This window comes from Sciurus carolinensis, chromosome 12 (genome assembly GCF_902686445.1).
Source record: "Sciurus carolinensis chromosome 12, mSciCar1.2, whole genome shotgun sequence".
Lineage (NCBI taxonomy): Eukaryota > Metazoa > Chordata > Mammalia > Rodentia > Sciuridae > Sciurus > Sciurus carolinensis.
Genome location: NC_062224.1, coordinates 89,348,997 through 89,369,007, shown reverse-complemented (window position 1 = coordinate 89,369,007; position 20,011 = coordinate 89,348,997). Strand labels below are relative to the sequence as shown.

At 33.7% G+C, this 20,011-nt stretch overlaps 1 protein-coding gene across 2 annotated transcripts in view; it reads right to left on the bottom strand.

Moving 5' to 3' along the window:
• Window positions 1-20,011, bottom strand: part of Dennd1b (DENN domain containing 1B) — a 238,633-nt gene that overhangs the window by 66,947 nt on the left and 151,675 nt on the right. For both annotated transcript variants that reach the window (XM_047520713.1, XM_047520714.1), the window contains one exon: window positions 13,396-13,521. In XM_047520713.1, the coding sequence (XP_047376669.1) occupies window positions 13,396-13,521 (126 nt within the window). The remainder of the gene's footprint in view (window positions 1-13,395; window positions 13,522-20,011) is intronic.

Genomic DNA, 20,011 nt, shown 5'->3' with positions numbered 1-20,011 from the left:
AAATATTAATTATCCTTTAATTTTAAGGCAGACTCAGTACATTGATTACAGTTATCGAGAAGTAAAATTCTGTAATTAGCAATCTTTGTAATTCAGCTATTACCACTTTCTGATGAAAGTTAATAAAGTGCTAGAACTGCACCATCAAATAAAGTAGCCACTAGTCACATGTAGCTATTTAAGTGTAAATTTATTGAGATTAAATAATATGAATTCAGCCACACTAGTCACATATGGTGCTCAATAGTCACACAGTGCTAGTGGCTAGTATATTGTACACAACAGATATAGAACATTCCCCTCAGTACCAAAAGTCTTCTTGGATAGCAATGTTCCAAAAGAGAAAACCAAATTCAAACAATACCTACACAGACACTCCAATCACTTAGTGCTGTCACCCATCACCATTCACCAGTCAACAATCCATAATAAAATTGCCATTATACATTTTTGTACTGATTGTTGCCACTGTTAAGAGTTACAGAATGTTTTTCTAATTACCTATTTTAAAAATCAGATTAATTCATATAAAGATATTTTGGATGATCAAAATGTTCTGTATATGCTACTATTATAGATCTTATAATCCATCTGAGGGGGAAGAAATTAAACCAAATAGACAAGCCTATTATAGATAAAGGCCTATCATTTTTACATACCTATTACTAGCATCATACCCTTGTTATACTGGGAACCCAATAATGATTTAATGAATGAATAAATAAATAGCAATTGAGCTAAGCCTTGTTAAATATGACATATTATCTTTTCAAAAATAAATAAATTTTAAAAATAAATAAAAATAATTGCTTCTAATGGCAGTTCTGCTATTACAAAGTGATCCGTCGGTATTTGATAGATTTTTCCCTTAGACATGTAAGGACGTATTACATTGCCATCAATGCTCTAAAAATTGCGATTAATGCAGAAAATTTTTTTTAAAATGTAGAAAATTTCAAATCATACATAAAACTGTCTCTCCAACTGAAAACTTTCGACTCCCTATGTTATGAGTACTTCTTAATGGGAGGGAGTAGATGGCAAAGTGATAAAAAATATCAAGCCAAGGAAAAATGGAAAAGGCTAAAGTCTACTTATCTATAATGTAGTTATTAGCCGATATGAATTAATCTGGAATAATACTGTCCTCAATACTCTTTGAGGAATTACTGTCAATCTTTCAAAAGAAACAAAGCAGAAGCTCCGATTGGCTTTCTATCCATCTGTGACAGCACAAACTGTGGTAAAACTTAGAATTAAACTTTAAAATGATGAATACTATTTGTCTACTAAGAATCTCCAATGATAAAGAAGACAAAGCCCTGATACAGAATTTCCCTTTAGGGAAAAGAAAAACAGATCTACATAAACGAAGTTCTAATGGTTTAGATATTAATACACGAAACCTCAGTATAGTCCCCTTGGGCATGAAATAGATTTAAACAACCCCATATGAGTTCTTTTAAATCAAAGTTGAATTGAATGACACAAGAAAAAGAATTCTGACTAGGACCTTAACCCAGGTTGTGAGAGTTTAAAATTTCTGTAGTTATCTACATTGCTAACCATTTCATAGCAAAACCAACAGTAATTGTTTATCATGTGACATGTAGCAATGTTTTTCAAAGTGTAATCCAGGGACTGAGACTTTTTCACATGGTCTATTGCATGAAAATTATTTTCATAATAATGGAAGACATTATTTTCTCTTTCCACTATCATTTTCTTATAGGGCCCAGTGGAGTTGACCAGAATTGACATAATTTGCAATATTTCAAGACACTAATGCATCAAATTATATGGATCAGAATTCAGTCCATTTCGATAAGGCAGGTATTAAAGAGATTTTTAAAATGTAGAATAATGCCATTGTTTTGAGTAAATTTTTAATCTAGAAAATTATTTTTTATAACAATGTTTAACAATCTATAGTAAGTGTATATTGTTGTTTTAAAATAATATGTAAATTTTTTGGCTTAAATTTTTAATATGGTAAATGTTGACAGATTAACTCTGCATACACAAAAGATATTTGGTGTCCTTAATAACTTGAAAGAGTGTAAAGATGTTCAGCTACAAAATATTGGGAAACAACAATATACAGGAATATGTGGGGGCCCAAGATGACTTCTAGATTTCTAACTGAGGGTCATAAGATGGTATCATTTATCAGACACTGCAAATACAGAAAGAAAATGTATTTAAGGAGAACCTGATGAAATCAATTTGGATGTGTGTCTTAAATTGTACTCTCAGCTGAGACCCAGAGAGGGATTCTTGCTCAAAAGACTTATTGGTGGATTACTCTGAGGAAAAAGATATTAGAGGAAACAAGGATAGCAGAAAAAAAGTCAAGCAAGAATGTGATGCTATTAGTAGATCAGCTTCCACCTAACCACATAGAAAAGCACTAATACTACAGAGCTGATCCCAGCTTCTTATACTGCATATATCATTGGCATGGTCTTCCCTGGTAGAGTAGAGAAGCAGCTTCTCTTCCTGGAAAGGTACCTCCCATTTAGCCAAGGGCAATTTTTCACTGAAAGGGTCACCAGCCAGTACAGGGGATATAGGCAGTGTACCAACAGTATCTGCTATGGCCTGGTGAAGGCAAAGTGCTTATTTGATACATACTTAAGAATTTTCTGTGTGGAGTTGATTATTAAAGTTAGGCTTATCACCCTACCTATAGAAAAGGGTTCATGCAATTAAGAAATATCTGCCTGTAATCTAATATGTTGTTTAATGCTATATTGTTCATTCATAGAAAAGGTTAGTAAATAAGCATATGATTCTGTGACAACAAAGAATAATGAAGTAGAAATATAAAAGGAAAACTGTTCATGTGACAATTTAAACGTAATAAAAAAATAACTGAATATTGCTTCTCAGGACATTGATGAGACAATAGAAAGCAACCAAAATCAGAATCATTTTGATGGAAATATCAAACAAATGAGCATAAACAGATATCAGGAAAATATAACAATGGACTAGAATAGGAATAAAATTCATATTACAGAGAGAATCGACTTTCTAGAAAGGGAGTACCAACATTACTTGCCATTATATTTAAAGAAGAATCAACAACATATTAGGTACTATACTAAGAAGTTTGCTAGGTAGTTTGTTATTAATATAGTAAAAATATCAATGTTCATACTTGATTCACTTTTTAAAACATCAATCAGAGCAGACTCAAGATTATGAAGTATAATGTGACTGAGTCACTTGCACAGAGACTAATGAATGGGAAGAAGAAAGGTATCATTAAAGTCATGTGCTATGAAGTACATATCCTTCTTACCTGATCCTTATGCAACAACTGCTTGTCGCAGAATAATTACTTAGAACTGCCCCCCTGGAGGCATAAACCTGCTCCATATAGGGACACATGCTCTACCTAACTGTTGAATTTTCTTCAATAGGAAGAAGTAATTTTTCTTCTTCTGAACAATCATAGCCTTAGAGCAGTATCTCTTTGGTGCTTCTTTTCTGCTTTGTATTAAAAGTTATCTTTAAAAGTTTTATCTATAAACTGGAGATCTGAAACTAAACTCTGGAATGAAACTCTGAAGCAGAAAGCTTCACAGGAAGATTAGATCTTGTGCTATAAGGATGTGCATGACTTAGAGGTGGCAGTGCCTTCTCAGTGGCACACACCTGTAATCCCAGCAGCTGGGGAGGCTGAGGCAGGAGGATGGCAAATTCAAAATCAGTCTTAGCAAAAACGAGGCACTAAGCAACTCAGTGAGACATTGTCTCTAAGTAAAATACAAAACAGGGCTAGGGATGTGGCTCAGTGGTTGAGTGCCCCTGATTTCAATCCCCAGTACCCACCCCTCAAAAAGAAAGAAAGAAAGAGAGAAAAAGGTTGTAGTGAAGGTATCATGAAAAAATTATACTGGACAAAAACGTGAGATGTAATATAAAACATCAATATTTTACTCATGATGTTTGAAATTCCTTAATGCACTGGGAACTAATATGTAATGTCACCATTATATAAGGAGAATAAACAAACTAAGCAAAAATGTCTGCATACTGATAGCTTATTTAAATTTTATAATCTCTGAAAGACTCTGTCATGTCTCTCTTGGGAATATTCAAATATGTGCAGGTTCTCAGAGGAAATAATAATAAATTATATTTTTCAGATTATATAGAATTTTTCTTTCAAGAATCCTAATGTTATTTTTATGTAAGGAACAGCACGTTTACTTTCAGAATTTATTAACCATGAAAAAATAACTTTCTCCCAGTGCTGATATGTCAGCACAAAAATCAATGAAAAAAGAAGCCTTATATTCAAACCATAGCTTTTTAATCATTAGTAGCAAAATCTTCCCTTTGTACATATTATACCAGTTTATAACAAGGTCACTGACAAAATGTGTCTTGAAAAAATACACCTACCTACCAATATTCCATCTGGCTATGGTTTAGCAACTTAAGATGGAAATAGACATTGATTTTCTAAATTAGATATAGCATTTTATTAAATTTGAAAAATTAAATATTAATAGATTATACATTAATTTTCTATGTACTGCAAAAATAAAATTTTCCCACAATTTAAGAAAATAACAAGATAATCACCATTTTTATGAAATATCTTACCAGTAATATAAAAACAGAAACTTTACTATGAAAACCCTAGTCTCACCGGTCCCATAGTAGTTGTGAATATTTTTACATTTTTGATGAAGCAATTAATAGAAATTTCCTCCATGTTTATTAAAAGAGAGCATAAATAAAGTGTCAGATACAAACAAAATATTTCTTTGGCAGAAACCATCTCTAAAGTCAAAAGGTCCATCAACACTCAAACATGGTTAATGAGATGAATGGACACCTAACATATTTTAGGGACTGCAAAACTGTGAGGGATGAGTAAATGGTACTTTTCCACCAAGATTTTAAAAGCCAGAAGTTCTCAATTACAAATTTCATAAATGGAAATCTTAAAGCAAAGATTTAATGAGTAGCATCTTACATTATGGATGCCAGTCCTGTGTTTAAATGGCTTGTTCTTAATCACCAAATTAAACAACTTTATTGAGTAATAATGTTTTAAAGGACTATAATCCAAAAAATATTTTAATGGCAAGTCTTTCAGTTAATCAAAATGAGGCCTAGACTATTAACCAAACTTTATTTTAAAAGTAATTTACTTTTGATACATTAGCAATGCTTAAGGCAACCCAGAAAAGCTTGAATGACTTAAACAAATGATAGTACCCTATGTATTCAAAGGAATAAACTGGAGTGTTCTTTCAATGCTCTTAGGATAATCAGGTATTTGCCCTTTAATATACTAAGAAAACATTTCTTCAGCATTAGTTTTGAATTAAAATTCTGACTTTTATCTTTAACAGCCTGTGACAAAAGTGACATACAAAGATACAACTAAAGACCCTTTATTGTTATCTAATATAGCAACTAGAAATACTGTCATGTTTATGACAATGTTTTCTTTTTGGAGATGGGGGAGTACTTTTACTTGATTAAAGGAATTTTTATCATATACTACTTTTAAAATTTTATTTTTAATAATAGCTAATTGCTATCATTTGGATCTTAAGTGTCTCTCAAAGGTTCATATGTTAAAATCTTGCTCCCCAGGGTTGTGGTGCAGCCTGTAGGAGTTCAGTTCTTGTGGGGAATCATTAGGTCATTGGAAGCATGCCTTCAAAGGGGACTGTGGGACCCTGGTTCCTTCCTGTGCCCCACTTTCACTCCCTGGCTGATGACTGAAGCTGGTTTGCTCTGCCAAGTGCCTAATTCATACAGTAAGTTAGCGTATTTGCTTGGGAAAACACAAATCAGGGCTTTCCTTCCCAGTTCACATCTGACCAGTTCTTTATTACTACTGCCTTCTTTCCCCCCGCCCCAAAGTCATTCAGATCTGGGCCTCCTGGCCAGGCTTGATGCTCCTCACTGAGTCCTTTCTTCTCTATTAAGAAGAAATAGTCACACCTGCCTCTGGTCTTGTTCACTCTGATCTAACATGAACACCACCATTAAAACTATCTTTCTAATACACAATGCTGACCACTTCACTCCCATGATTAAAAAAAAATACTTTAAACACTGTATGTTAACTTCATAATAAAGGTAAAACTCTCCAGGTTGATACAGAAAAGTCATTTATGACTGGTTTTGCCAATTCTATATGAGTAAATCTTAACCCGTTAGGTTTTTTATGTTTTTTTGTTTGTTTTTTTGAGAATAGTATAAAATAATCACTGTAAAATAATAGTGAAAGCTATTATTTTACCAAGGAAAATGCATATATTCAATAGGTATCTCCTATGTTTCTTCTGTTTCCTATAGATTCATTTTCATAATTCTCTTTTATAATTTTCTTTATATTACTAGAGAAGAAATGACTATACCAGACTCCATCACTATTGGCTCCCAGAGGGCATAGGCTTAATATTATATTTCTATCCAGAAGCCTCATAAACTGACATTATAGCAATGTTCAATATACATTTGTTAAATGTATACACTGTATTCATAATACAGCTTAATAAACAGAACAAGAAGTATATTCTTATACAGTGATATGTTTCACCATTGCCTTCTACTTTGGATGATTTCCTATTGAAAGGAAAAAAAATAGAAAAATCAAAATTTCCCTTCAGTACAATATACTTAGTCCTATTTTTAGAAGTACTAAAACAAAGAAGGAAAAAGAAGAATTAAAAGACTGGAGAGAAGAGGATGAAGCTATTTCAGCAGTGGCAATTACCCAAGATTAAAAAAACAAAAACAACTATATAGTTTAGAAAACATAGCATGGATATCAAATCACTTCCCCAATTAATACACAATGAGATAACTATACAACCTGGTACCTTTGAAAAATTCTAAGATTATATATTCAATTTAACCTCTCTGTAAGTATACATTATACATCTTTGTGAAGTTAATTTTCCCTAGACACTTTAAAAGTTGGCTGAAATTAAATAACAATAGACAGATTTAAGGGAGGAAAGGCATGCAAAGTTATTAAATGAACATATATGCAGGGGACCTACACAAATTCTGAAACTCAAAGGGTCAGACAGTAGCTGAGCCTGGTGGCACATGCCTGTAATCCTAGGGATTCTGGAGGCTGAGGCAAGAGGATCATGAGTTCAAAGCTATTCTCAGCAACTTAGTGAGGCCCTAAGCAACTTAGGGAGACCCTGTCTCCAAAAAACAAAAACAAACAAACAATCTCCCCTCTCCCCCCCCCAAAAAAAAAACCCAAAGGGCTGGGGGTGCAGCTCAGTGGGATAAAAAGGCAGGGGGTGTTTGTCAGATGGTTGAAGCTTAAATACCCTCTATCATGGGGAGAAGGAAATGAAGGGGATTTGTGAGCCATTTTAGAAGGAATAATAAATGATTTTTAGAATAAATGAATAAGCCTAGAAAACAGGAAATAGTCTAAGCCAATTTTTTTTTTACTCTGGGGAAGGTGAGGGGTTGAACTTCACTGTGAGCATTTGCTGGTTGTCTTACTATACAGATAAAGTTTCCCAGGTAACCCCTCAGAGTATTCCTGAGAATAGGTAAAAACTCTCTGGAGAAGTCTTTAAGATGGCCAAATAAATGGTCTTTCCTTCACCTCTGCCACAGGGATAAACCAGGACAACAGAGAAAGAAAACATCATGAGGAGTGTGACTGAGGCAGAACTCTGAAACTCAGCACAGGAGTGACAGGAACCCTCAACAGTATGGAGACACAGAATGGCAGCACAGAGAGAAGAACAAAGCACACTTAATTGTGACCCTTGATCTCAATTAGAAGGAACTTCACATTGTCAGAAAAAGGGGGAAAGTGACCACCACCACCATCATCACAGCAGACCAGCAGCAGTCCTCACAGGCTTAAATCCAGTTGAAGGAGCTGCCTAAGACCCATGCAACCACTTGGATACACAATGAGCCCCTCCCAACCCCCAATTCATTCTTCAACTCCAGAAATCAAGCCACTGCAGCACAGCACCATCTTCAGACTAGAACCACTGCTAGACTCTATTCTGCCTTAAGGGTTCATGAGCATCCCAATGTATTAGATAATATTACCTAAAGTCCTCAGAATCAACACATACCTCACAGGGCAAAAGGTAGGCCCCTCTGCATCCCAACACTCTGGGACTGGGACTGGACAGTTAATGTGACAAACTCAAGTATCACCCATGCTCACCTAGTAAGGCCTAGAGATAATCCTGTCTGTGTTCTGCGACTCTGGGGCTGTTTGTTGCTACTGTCACCACAAGTCACAGGATCACTTGCATTTGACTCCTAGGACCTATAAAGAGGCTCCTCTGCATCCCATGGCTCTAGGAGTGTGGATGTAGCTGCTGCAAGCTTCACCACTGTCAACACTCAACTCTGCAGGGCCCGAGGACATACATATTTGGTAACCCACATTCATTAAAAAATTGTACTACTCCACTCCCTACAAAAACAGTTACAGGGTAGACTACTGGGTACTTGCAGACATGGGTAACATTGATTACAGATGAAGAAATCACATAGAGATAATACTTCATCCACTGCAAAACTGTACCTCTACCTGCCTTTACATACACACAAACACACACACACTCTCAACAAAATGCTGCTGTCTAGACTACTGAGGCACGTGTAGACATGGCTAACATTAATTACAATTAAAGAAATCACACGAAGGCTATACTTCTGTGCTCACTTAGAACCAAAGCTAAAACACCTACCTACCCAACATCCCACACTACAAACCTAAACAAAATTTCCTTTCCTATAAAAGCTACTCCTTACAATTTGAAAAGATGCTGATTACACTGGATATGCAGACATGTAAGTAGGAACACAAAAAGTGAGAAAGAATGACCCGCCAAAGCAACTCTAATTCTCCGTGAACAGATACCCATTAGAGGGACACCTATGAAATACCTGGGAAAGAATTCAAAAGAACAATTCTAAGTAACAACTCAGAGAGATGCAAGAGAATACGGATGGACAATTCAATGAAGTTAAGAAAATAATTAATGATGTAAATGAGAAATTTAATTTTATTAAGAGAAATAATAAAAAGGAGGCAAACAATAATTTTGTAGCCAAAACTTCAATGAAATGAATATAATTGGGAACTTCAACAACAAAAGAAGACCAAGTAGAACAAAGAATTATAAAGTTGAGGACAGGTATTTTGAAATAAACCATTCAGACAAAAAGAAAAAAATAAATAAAAAGAATGAAGAAAGACTTAAAAGCATATGGAACATTGCTGAACAAATAAATATTCATCTTATAAGGGGGACAAGAAAGGAAAAAACATTAAAATCCAATTTAATTAATAGTCAAAAACTTCTCCAGTCCTGAAAGAGATATGGATAGCCAGATTCAGGAAGTTCAAATGATCCTAAGTAGACTCAATCAAAAAAGACCTCCAGGGCATATAACAGTCAAAGTAAAAAATCAAAGATAAAGATAAAATTCTAAAAACAACAAGAGGAAAGTGACAAGTCACAACCAAAGGAACCTCATTAGACTAACATCAGATTTCTCATCAGAAACCTTATAGGTCAGAAGACAGTAGGATGATATATTCAAAGTCCTGAAAGAAAAAAAAAAAAAACTGCCTATCATGCATAACATATCCAGAAAAGCTATTCTTCAAAACTGAAGAAGAAATAAAGTCCTGGGTTTAATAATGGGCACCAAAATATATTTAATAGGAATTATATCTGGTGTTCTATAGCCTAGAAGGATAACTACAGTATAAAACAATCTATGATATACTTTAAAACAACTAGAAAAGTTTGAAGTTTCTCAAAAAATCAGAATGATAAACGTTTGAGAAGGTAGAAATGCTAACTACTCTGATTTTCATCATCATACACTGTGCATATATGCAAACTTACCATACTTTACCGTATGAATATGTACACGTTATGTGTTTTAAAAAACAAAACAAACTAACTGTTGGGCATGGTGATGATTTTGTCTCTTCTCTTGCAGTTAACCTTTCTGGTTATTTGTTAAGATTTCATAACAACTGCCTTCCTGCTGAGAAGGCAATCTCAGAGAAAGCTTCCCTGTGCTTCTGGGGAGAAAGGACTAAAGACACTGAGGGACACAGTGGGTGTGGGGAAGAGGAGGCAAGAAGGTCAAAGAGACCTTGGTTCTGAGACTTCCTCTGGCTCAGCATGTCAAAGCACAGCTAGAGGTATCATTTTATGACCCCCAATATCTTCATTTAGAAGGTACATACCCCTAGGAAATGTACCTTCTGGAGTCCATGATAACAGGCAAGACTGAAAAGGAACATGACACACTGGAGTAAGAGAGGGACAGTGGAAAGAACAGAACCTAATCCAGGTCCTCCTGTTCACCAGCTAGGGAAATTCAGTGAGGTTTTTTCCAACTCTATGACTATCATTGTCCTTACCTTTAAAATAAAAAGGTAATGTTTTGAAGTCTTATAAAAATTAAATGAAAGTGTTTATTACCAGGGCCTATCAATGTCTGGCATCTAATGGGTGCTCGGTGGTCAGTTACTGCTTTAATAGCAATAAAAAATTACAAGTAAGACAAGAAATAAGAAGTGAATAAAAAAGAAGTAGTATATGAAAGAAAATAAATATATTAATTCATAGAAAGAAAGGATCAACATGAACTATTGAGTCAAGAATCAGGAATTAACTGTGAATGTTAAAATCAAGGAAGATAAAAGGGTTGCCAGAAAGAAAGAACATTATAAAGGTTTGGGAGCCTGAGAAGTTTGAGACTTTTGGTGCCTCAGGCAGAATTATGTGAACTGAGGTCAAAGTAAAGGAAGACAAATTACTTGTTTAGCATCAGGTGAAGAGATGGCCTGAAAGCCTGGTTAATCTGGGTCTAAATACATTTTAAGTTTCGTCTGTAAGGAAAATAATGATTCATTTTATATACATGAACAATTATAAAACTTTAAAAAGTAATGCCTAATTAAAGAATTCATATCCACCTTAAAGGTATTTAGTAGGTTTTTCCTTTCCAGTTATATTCTAATAGAAGACACTACTGAAATACATTATGAACAGACAGAACCATGTATAATTATAACTTCAACACTTGGTCCTTCTTTGCTTATATCTATCAAAATATATTTTTATATAAAAGTAATAAATGTATAAAATATATAAAGTACATATGACTGCTACAAAAATATTCTAGAATAAAAAGCAATCACTTTAATAAATTGACACAATTTGTAAAGAAAATGACTTAAAATATATTTTAAACATCATAAAGATATTAATAGTTTCCCTCAAATCCTATTTCTTTTGAAAAAGATTTTTAAAAATCAAAATGTATTCAGTAACTTCAAAAAGTAAGTTTTCAAAATCAATCAAAAGGAACAAAAGGCATACAAAATGAAAATACTATCCCCCAGCTCCCAGAAGAACTAGCAATAAAAAGAAAATATCAAAAATAAGAGGAAAAAAATAGAAAAATTAACAAATTTGTAATAAGATGTGATAAATAAACACAAAGATATTCTGTGATGAAATTATATATTTCTAACAGGTTTGGAAAATATGACTTTCAAGACTGTCTTTTAAAAATTGAAAATCATGGAAATTTTATACTCCTGTCTGCTCACTGAAGTTCAAATGTCAAAGATGGACTATTTTAATCATTTCACCCTGCACCCTGACAATTTAAATCTATTAAGAAAAATTTCTCTTCACTTCTGTTTACTCCTGTCCTAAAATTTTCACAAATTTTAGAAGGAAAACAAAAAGAAAATTTTAGTTTATAAAGATGAATAAGTATTTAAGTGTGGTAAAATTGAAGCAAAGTTATATTTTTAACCTTCCTTCCTGTACTATAAACTCAAAATCAATTCCTATTACAAAAGATCCTATAATCAAACTAAACCATTAATTTTGTCTTTCAAAATAATTGTTCTGTTTTAATTAAGGATGAATAAATTGAATATGTATATACCCTACTATAGTATGCAGGACTGTTTTCTAGTCTTGCAAAGAGTGAGATCCTAACTAACAACAATATTTAAGATTCTTCCATATTATGTATGGTACTTTGAGTTCTACGATACATATATTTAAAGCATTAGTATGTTCGATGCTATAGATAAGTGTCCCCCAAAGTCCCACATGTTAAAGGCTTGGTCTTTTAAGACAGAATCTAGGGAGGGCTTCCATTTGTGCCCCTGAAGGGGATACTGAGACCCTGGACCCTTTCTCCATAATTTTTGTGTCTAGTCATAAAGGAAGGATAAGGAGTTTTGCTCCTGCAAGTGCTCCCTGCCATGGTGTGCTGCCTTCCCACAGCTCAAAAACAATGGGGCCAATGGACCATGGACTAATACCTCCAAAACTGTGAGTTTAAAATAAAGCTTTCCTCTTTATAAGAGTATTTTGTTACAGGTTAACAGAAAACTAATATGTGAAGTAGACATACATATTTATCTAAAGGCAACAAGGTTCCTTCCAATAACTCAATAACCCTTCAAAGGTATAAAAACCACTAACTCAGAAGCCAGGTGAGAAAGGTACAACACATTACATTTGTTTAGCACTTCCTACTTTACAATAGGATTTATAAACCAACCCTGAAAGATAGGGAAGATATAAGAATTCTCATTCTACAAATAAGAAGATAAAAGTCTAGAGACTTAGGGTTATACAATTTAGGAAACTTCCTAATAAATAGCAGGTCTTTATATTACTTTTACTAATTATATGTTTTTATCTTTTAAAACATATTCATCTGGTCATGGAACAGTAGTGCAATCATTTTTATAAAATCAAACTAACATTTCTTAATCAAAAATACAGATTTGACCATCTAAAAACTTGGCTATAAGTCTACATAATTATCATTTTATAATATGAAATTAACAGGAAAATGAGCCAAAATATGCTAAATAGATAAGCCCACTGTAGAAAAGTGTTACACATTAAACAAATAACTAAATTTCCAAATATTGCAAAAATTTTAAGTTCTAACTTTTTAAACTTTCACTTTATACTTGTCATATTTAAACTCATTAATTAAATAAATTTGATTGGCAAATTTCTTATTAATTTTAACAAGATCAGGTAAGTGCTTTATGTTCTAACACAATTAATTAGTTAAGAGGTAAGGTGTTCCATTTTTAGAACTTGAATAAGGTGATATACAAAAGAATGTGAGAATTATTAACTAAAGGTTACCAAAAAACTAAACAGAAAAAAACAAGGAACTAAAGATGGAATGTGTGTTTTAGAGCACATTATGTTGTATTTTATAAGACAGTCAAGATACTTTTTAAGGTGTGATATGAAAGTTATGTTTCTTTTTTCCTGCCTCATTTCAAGAACTATAAAGAAACAAGTTAAAATAGTCATGAAATAAAATGCTTACAGGTTTGTATCTCAGTGCATCTCTGTAGGATCCAAACAAAGCAGCCTGTGCCCTAAGAAAGGCCCTAGCTAGTCCATCACCCGTAGCTGTAGACTGCTTCTTCAGTTTATTTTTCAAGGCCGAGACCTGCATGACAGAGAAGAACAGTTAAATTAACACCTCAGAAATTGGTACAGCGAGGTACGAACCCAATCAGCAGGCAAACCACAGTGTCTGCAGGTCAGCCAAAAATTCATCCTTCTCCCTGATAGCTTATCTTTTTAACTGCAGCGAGCACCTGCTGGTCTGTTAATTGAAACCAAAGCGGGAGTGAATAGTAACGTGCTAATGCAAATTGGTTTATGCTCTCTTTTTTTTCCCAAGGCCTCTTGACATAAATAAGCTTTAATTATTTTACAGTAAACTGCTTGTGAGCCACTTTTCTGCAGATTTTTAGCAATTACAACATGTGTCTACTTGTTTTGAGGTGAAGCTCCTTGAATATCGCTCATTTCTGCTATGTAAGGTTATTTGTTGTGGGTCCTACAGGATCACTTACAATTTTATTTTTCTTTCAGAAGCTTTATTTGCATATGTAATTTTCCAGTCATTTGTTGACATGTTTTGTCATTATTAGAAAAAAAGAAAAGAGGAAAGAAGAGAGAAAGTTATTGAGACCATAGCATAAGTGGAGAATTATGTTCTGCAAATGTTATACAATGTCTCATTTAATCTTCACAATAGTCATCTAAGAAAAGAATTCGTATTCCCATTTATGAATGAAGAGGTAAGAAGCACAAAGACATGAATTAGCCAGCCCTCACTACGTAGCTAATAAGAGGAAAATCTAAGATAAAAATTTAGTCTGTCTAGCTTTTATACTACCACATGCTGGCCTTGAGTTCAATGTCACTATATCATAAACCAATAATCAAATAAAATACTAATGTCTTTAAATTAAAAAACTAGAAAAGGTGCTATCATTTTTCACACATATTACATCCTTTAATTTCAAGTACTATGTACTTAAGAGAACAATATTATCAGACTATTTAAGTGAGATTCTACTCCTGATATAAACTTACTTTTTGGGAGGAGATATGTAACATGTTCCTATGAATCAAATTCACTTCACCAATTTCTTTCACACAAAATAAAACTATAGTCTGTACACTTAAAAATATTCTCATATACATCCATCATCAATGCTTAAAATAGAAACATGTTAGACTATATAATAATTCTGTTTTCTTAAGAAAGAAAAACTAATGAGACAAATTCTAATTGGATTACTCCCTTAACAGAGCATGTTCTTAACTGTATGAAACTACTGGATAATAAAATAATGTCATTTATCCTTTACACATATATGCAAAAGGAATATTTTTATTTCCTTATGCAAGTAGTCCCGACTAGTCTTGTAGATGATGATTGTAATTGAAGTGTCAACCTAATTAACAACTAAACTTTGAATAATGCTAATGAGAAATGAGCACAGCATCAGAGGAAAGAGCAGCTCTACAGGTGATAAACCTGCACAGTGGTGACATTTTCCAGTGTGAAGTCACAGTTGCTGTGATCTGATCAAAGAAACAGACCCCCATTGGGTCCAATTATAACCATAGTTTTGAAAAAATTATTGAGTTATGATGTTCATAATCTATGCAGAAAGGCCTTTGCAGTATAGGTCTTCTCCCCATAGCTGTGATCTTTTCAATTTATATCCAAGCTCCACAGATTCAGATAAAAGTTTAGAGCCTAATTCATTTAGCCCACAAAGTGCATATACCAGGAGTCATTTAAGAGGGAATTTTTAATATTAAAATCTAACCTCAATAAATGCACATTTTTAGGTAACCCACATATCCAAATAATAATACAGCTGAAGGATACAAAAATAAATCTTCTGTCTTAATGTCCATTATTCTGGTTTTAAATAATATTATTTTTTCAAATGGTTTTAAAGTTTTAAAATAAAAAAAAAACAACAGGAATGAATATCAGTACATGTATTTAATTACTGTCCCACCCCCAAAATATATGATGATGGAAGGAAAATGTTCTAAATTTTAAAAAATATTATTAAAACTAAATGGTTAGGGGATTTTAAATTTTTGCTTTTGAAAATGAAAGACAAATAATTTAAGACATACCTTAAATCTGTGCAAAAGAAAATTCCTCAAAATGTACTTTTTAATAAAATAGTAAATTGACAATTTAGTTCTCCATAAATCAAAACACATTATTCTTAGGACAAGCATAATACTTTTGCTCACAGGCAATGGAATCAACTCTACCCACTCCTTAGCCTTTATTCCATTATGCCCTTGACTGCATGACCATTGCTTGAGCTTATCCAGGAGTATCAATCACACAACCCCTTTCTGACCAAATCATAAACATGCAGCCTTCACTTCCAGTCACCCAGTTATAGTTCCAGAGCTTCATAGGGATTTGTAGAAAATGAGAAATTAGAAAATACTTGTTCTAGAACTGCACGGTTCAAATGAAATGTGACTCACCAAAATTCAGATTTGCTCTAAGTGTAAAATAGAAACTAGAAACTATTTCATGAATAATTTTTATATTGAACATATTTTGAACAGTACTATAAGTGTGGGGTAAATAAAATATATCATTAAATTAATTTCATTGAATTCTGTGGACTTTTTAATGAAATTGAAAAACTTAAAATTACATGAGTGGCTCACATATTTTTATTGGATTTCTGTTGGACAGTGCTTATTCTTCATGAGCATACCATCTAATTTCATACAAATATATGGGATTTAAAATAGTAAGAAATATGGTTTATTTTTTCCTGTGCTATATCTACATTATTTCAACTTTTACAAACCATCAAAATAGTGTTTCCTTGACCTATACTAGGTTTCAACTGTCAGTACCTGTAGATCTGAGACTGTACTAGGTTTCAACTGTTAATACCTGCAGATCTGGGGTTATTCATGTTTTTCAGAGACCAGAAAAGCAGTTGAATTAACTGTTTTAATATGAGAAAATGAACTCTCACAAAAATAGTCTGTAAAACTGAAACTGTTTTTAAAAATCAGTTTTAGATATAAGGATATTAATCTCATATAAAATGATTATGTCAACTGTGCTGTTTTCTTTTCCTTTCGGTCACTGGAGTAAATTATCACCCAATACCATTGCCCTTTGCAGTGCTAATTAGCTTTTAGCAGTTTTTATCTATAAAATGATGGTGTTTCTTCTGTACTTTTCAATATGTGATCTGAGAGATAACATGTTCTGCCTTAATTTTCAAACTTGTACATTTAGTTGGGAAATAAATGTATATATTCCCATGAATTCTAAAGCTTATACTTGACTATAACTCAGAATTTAGAAAAACATTTGGAACCCTAGTCATGTGGCTATTATCACACATTCCTATCAATACTGAAAAAGCATTAATTGTCTTCTTTTTTATTTTTGAAAAAGTTAGCAAGCCTCAACCTCCCATGGTAAAAGATTACTGTGAACTGACATTTTATTGTTTTTAGTCTGTAAATAATTGTTTCCAGTCTATCTAGATATCATACCAGGTCAAAAAAAAAATGTTAAACAGTGAAAAGAAGTTTCAGAAATAAACACCAGTTCATTGCTCTTATCAAATGTTTAGATTCCCTTCCTATTGTGAGAATTTGGGCTGCTATGCAATCATCCACAGAAAGAATTATAAGCTGGATTTTAGCACAGTGGGAGTTCACTGCTGTGTGAATAATATTACCACCAATTCTCCACTTTTACCCTCTTAGCACTTAAGTGACTATGAATAATAGGAGGGAATTACATGAGTAAACGAAGCAAACAGGTATAAATTAAAAGAGTGCAAGCTATGTGCACAGAGTCTGATTAATTAAGTAATGATACCAACCAGGGTAAGTCAGGAAGGGAGGACATATAAAAGGACTTTTAGAGCAGCAACTGATTGCTTTCCTACTTGACTTTTAGATGAATCTTTGCAGTAAAAATGAATAACTGCTATACCTAGAAATTTTATTTTTAGAATTGAAAAGAGAAATATTATAAAAAAGATAAAAAATAAGTGTTCAGAAATAATATTTAGATAACCTACACAACCTAAAATAACCCTATAATAGTTTTAAATATTTCCCTTTTGTGTAAATAAACCCTACTTTAGAAACTGTATACATTTAGAAAACTCAAGAGTTCCAAATGATCATTTACTTTAGAACAAAGATATAAAATTAAAACTTTTCATGAAACATATGCCTATCATATGAATTAGACATGACATCCCTCTAGCTCTTTTGTTTTTGAGGTGCTGGGGATCGAATCCAGGGCCTTGTGCTTGCAAGGCAAGCACTCTACCGACTGAGCTATCTCCCCAGCCCCCTATAGCTCTTTAACCTTTCTTATGTTCAGTTTTTAAGAAATCAATTTAACAGTTAGTATCAGAATACTAATTTTCTAATAAGCTTCCATTTGAAGATTAAAACAATTAAAACTCTTAACATTTATTGAAAAGCAAATGATATAGTCATCTACAAAGAATAACCTTGTAGTGGTTTTTTTTTTTTGGTATGCTTAAATTACCCATCAAACCCTAACTAGCATGAATTATCTACAACTATTTTCCTTTCAGCAACATCTTAATACAACTCAGATTGCTCTTATCCCTACCTGCTATAATTTGGATAGTTTGGATATGAAATGTTCCCCAAAGGTCTCTGTGTTAGAAGTTCAGTCCCCCATTCCACAGTGCTACTGGGGTGATAGAATCTTTAAGAGGTAGAACCTAACTGAAAGAAGTTAAGTCACTTGGGGCATGCCCTGGAAAGAGATACTCAGACCCTGGCCCTTTCCTAACTCTTTGTCATACTGCTGCCATAAGGCAGGCAGTTTCTTTTGCCACATGCTCTTATCATGGACCATGGACTGAAACTTCTGAAACCATGAGCTAAAATAAACACTTTCTCCTTATAAGTTGTTTATCTCAGGTTTTTATTACAATGAGGGAGAGCTGAGTAATACTCCATATCAAACTCAAGGTCATGCCAGCATCACTTTCATTCATTCTGTTATTCTCAAACGAAGTTTATAGGTCCTACTGAGTATTTTACCCTTTTTCATCCGCCATATGCAATACACCACCAAGGCCTGTCAATTCCACCTCTGATACACTTTTCAAATCCGTCCACTTTTCTCTAAATCCTTGCCATTACCAGGTTCAAATAACTATTATCATCTTTCACTTTGACCACTGCAAATGGTTACTTCACAGATCTTCTATTTCATTTCTTAAACTCAGTGACCTTCCGGACCCAGAACCCAAAATGATATTTTTTTAACTTCAAATAGATGACACTATTCCTCTGTTAAAAACTGTCACTGAATTTTCACTAAAATCCAAAGGTCTTTTAAAGAAACACAGTCTTTTCTGATCACCCCTGCCTATCTCTACCACCTCATTTTGCATAACTCTTCTATTTGTCACACAACCTAGAGGCTTTCTTTCCATTTAATGATTCTGTCCACCTCTTCCTCATAGCACATCTTTGGTAAATGCTTTTCCTCTTCCTCCATTGCTTGGCTGACTCATATCCACCATTCAGGTCACTTCTACAGAAAGATATTCCTGCCACACTGAGCTTAGTCGTACAACAATGCCTGATCTGAGTTTGTGGACTATTAAGAATGATGTATCAGCTTTGCTAAATTATTTTCACTTTAGTTTGCTGGGAACAGAGACAGGGCTGACAGTTCACAAACATTTACTCCCCATTTCTTTGGTAACTAAAATCCCAAGTTTTAACTGGTGCATAGTTAACCCAGTTATTTCTCAACATCCCTTGTGACTTGGTGTGGCCATATGGCTGGGTTCTGACAAAAGAAATGTGAGCTGAGGAATGTGACACTTTTCAGGCTATGCCCTAAAAGGGATGTGAGTACCCTTCCCTGGATTTCCCCTTCTCTTTTGAGGGCAAACAGCTACCTTTATCCTGGAGATGGATAACATGTGTCGATGACGGTAGACACCCCACAGCTCTGAACAACTTTCTTTGTTAATTATTATACGACAGAGAAATAAATTTCTATTTTTATCTAGGAATGGGTGCTTAGGTCTCTATTACAGCGGCTTAGTCTACCCTAATAAATATGTCACCTAAAGGAGAAACAACAGTACAAAAGGATATGTGACAGATGAAATAAGAATATAGACCAAGCCTGTGACTTCTCAAACAGGTGCTCCTGAAATCCCACCCTCAATGCAACCTGCACAGCATCAGATTGCTGTCTTGCCTTAAGAAAAAAACAAACTTCAGGCTTACAGTCCTATGATATACAAGTAGAACATCTGAGCTCTCAAGAGCCTTGCATTACCACATAAGACAATAACTTGCTACACAATGAATGCAAACTGTTTCCTCTGTATCAGTGAGCCTAGAATAGGTTCAATCTACCCATCTTACCCTTAATCTAAATTAGGATATCTCCTTGTTTTTCTCTTCTACTTTCCCTTGTTCCTTTCCTTTACAACATTTGTCCCAACTTGTAATACTAGATGAGTGTTTGTTAACACAATGTAAACAGCATAAAATTGAGTACATATTTTCTTTTTCACCACTTTATTCCCAGGTCTTAGCGAAAT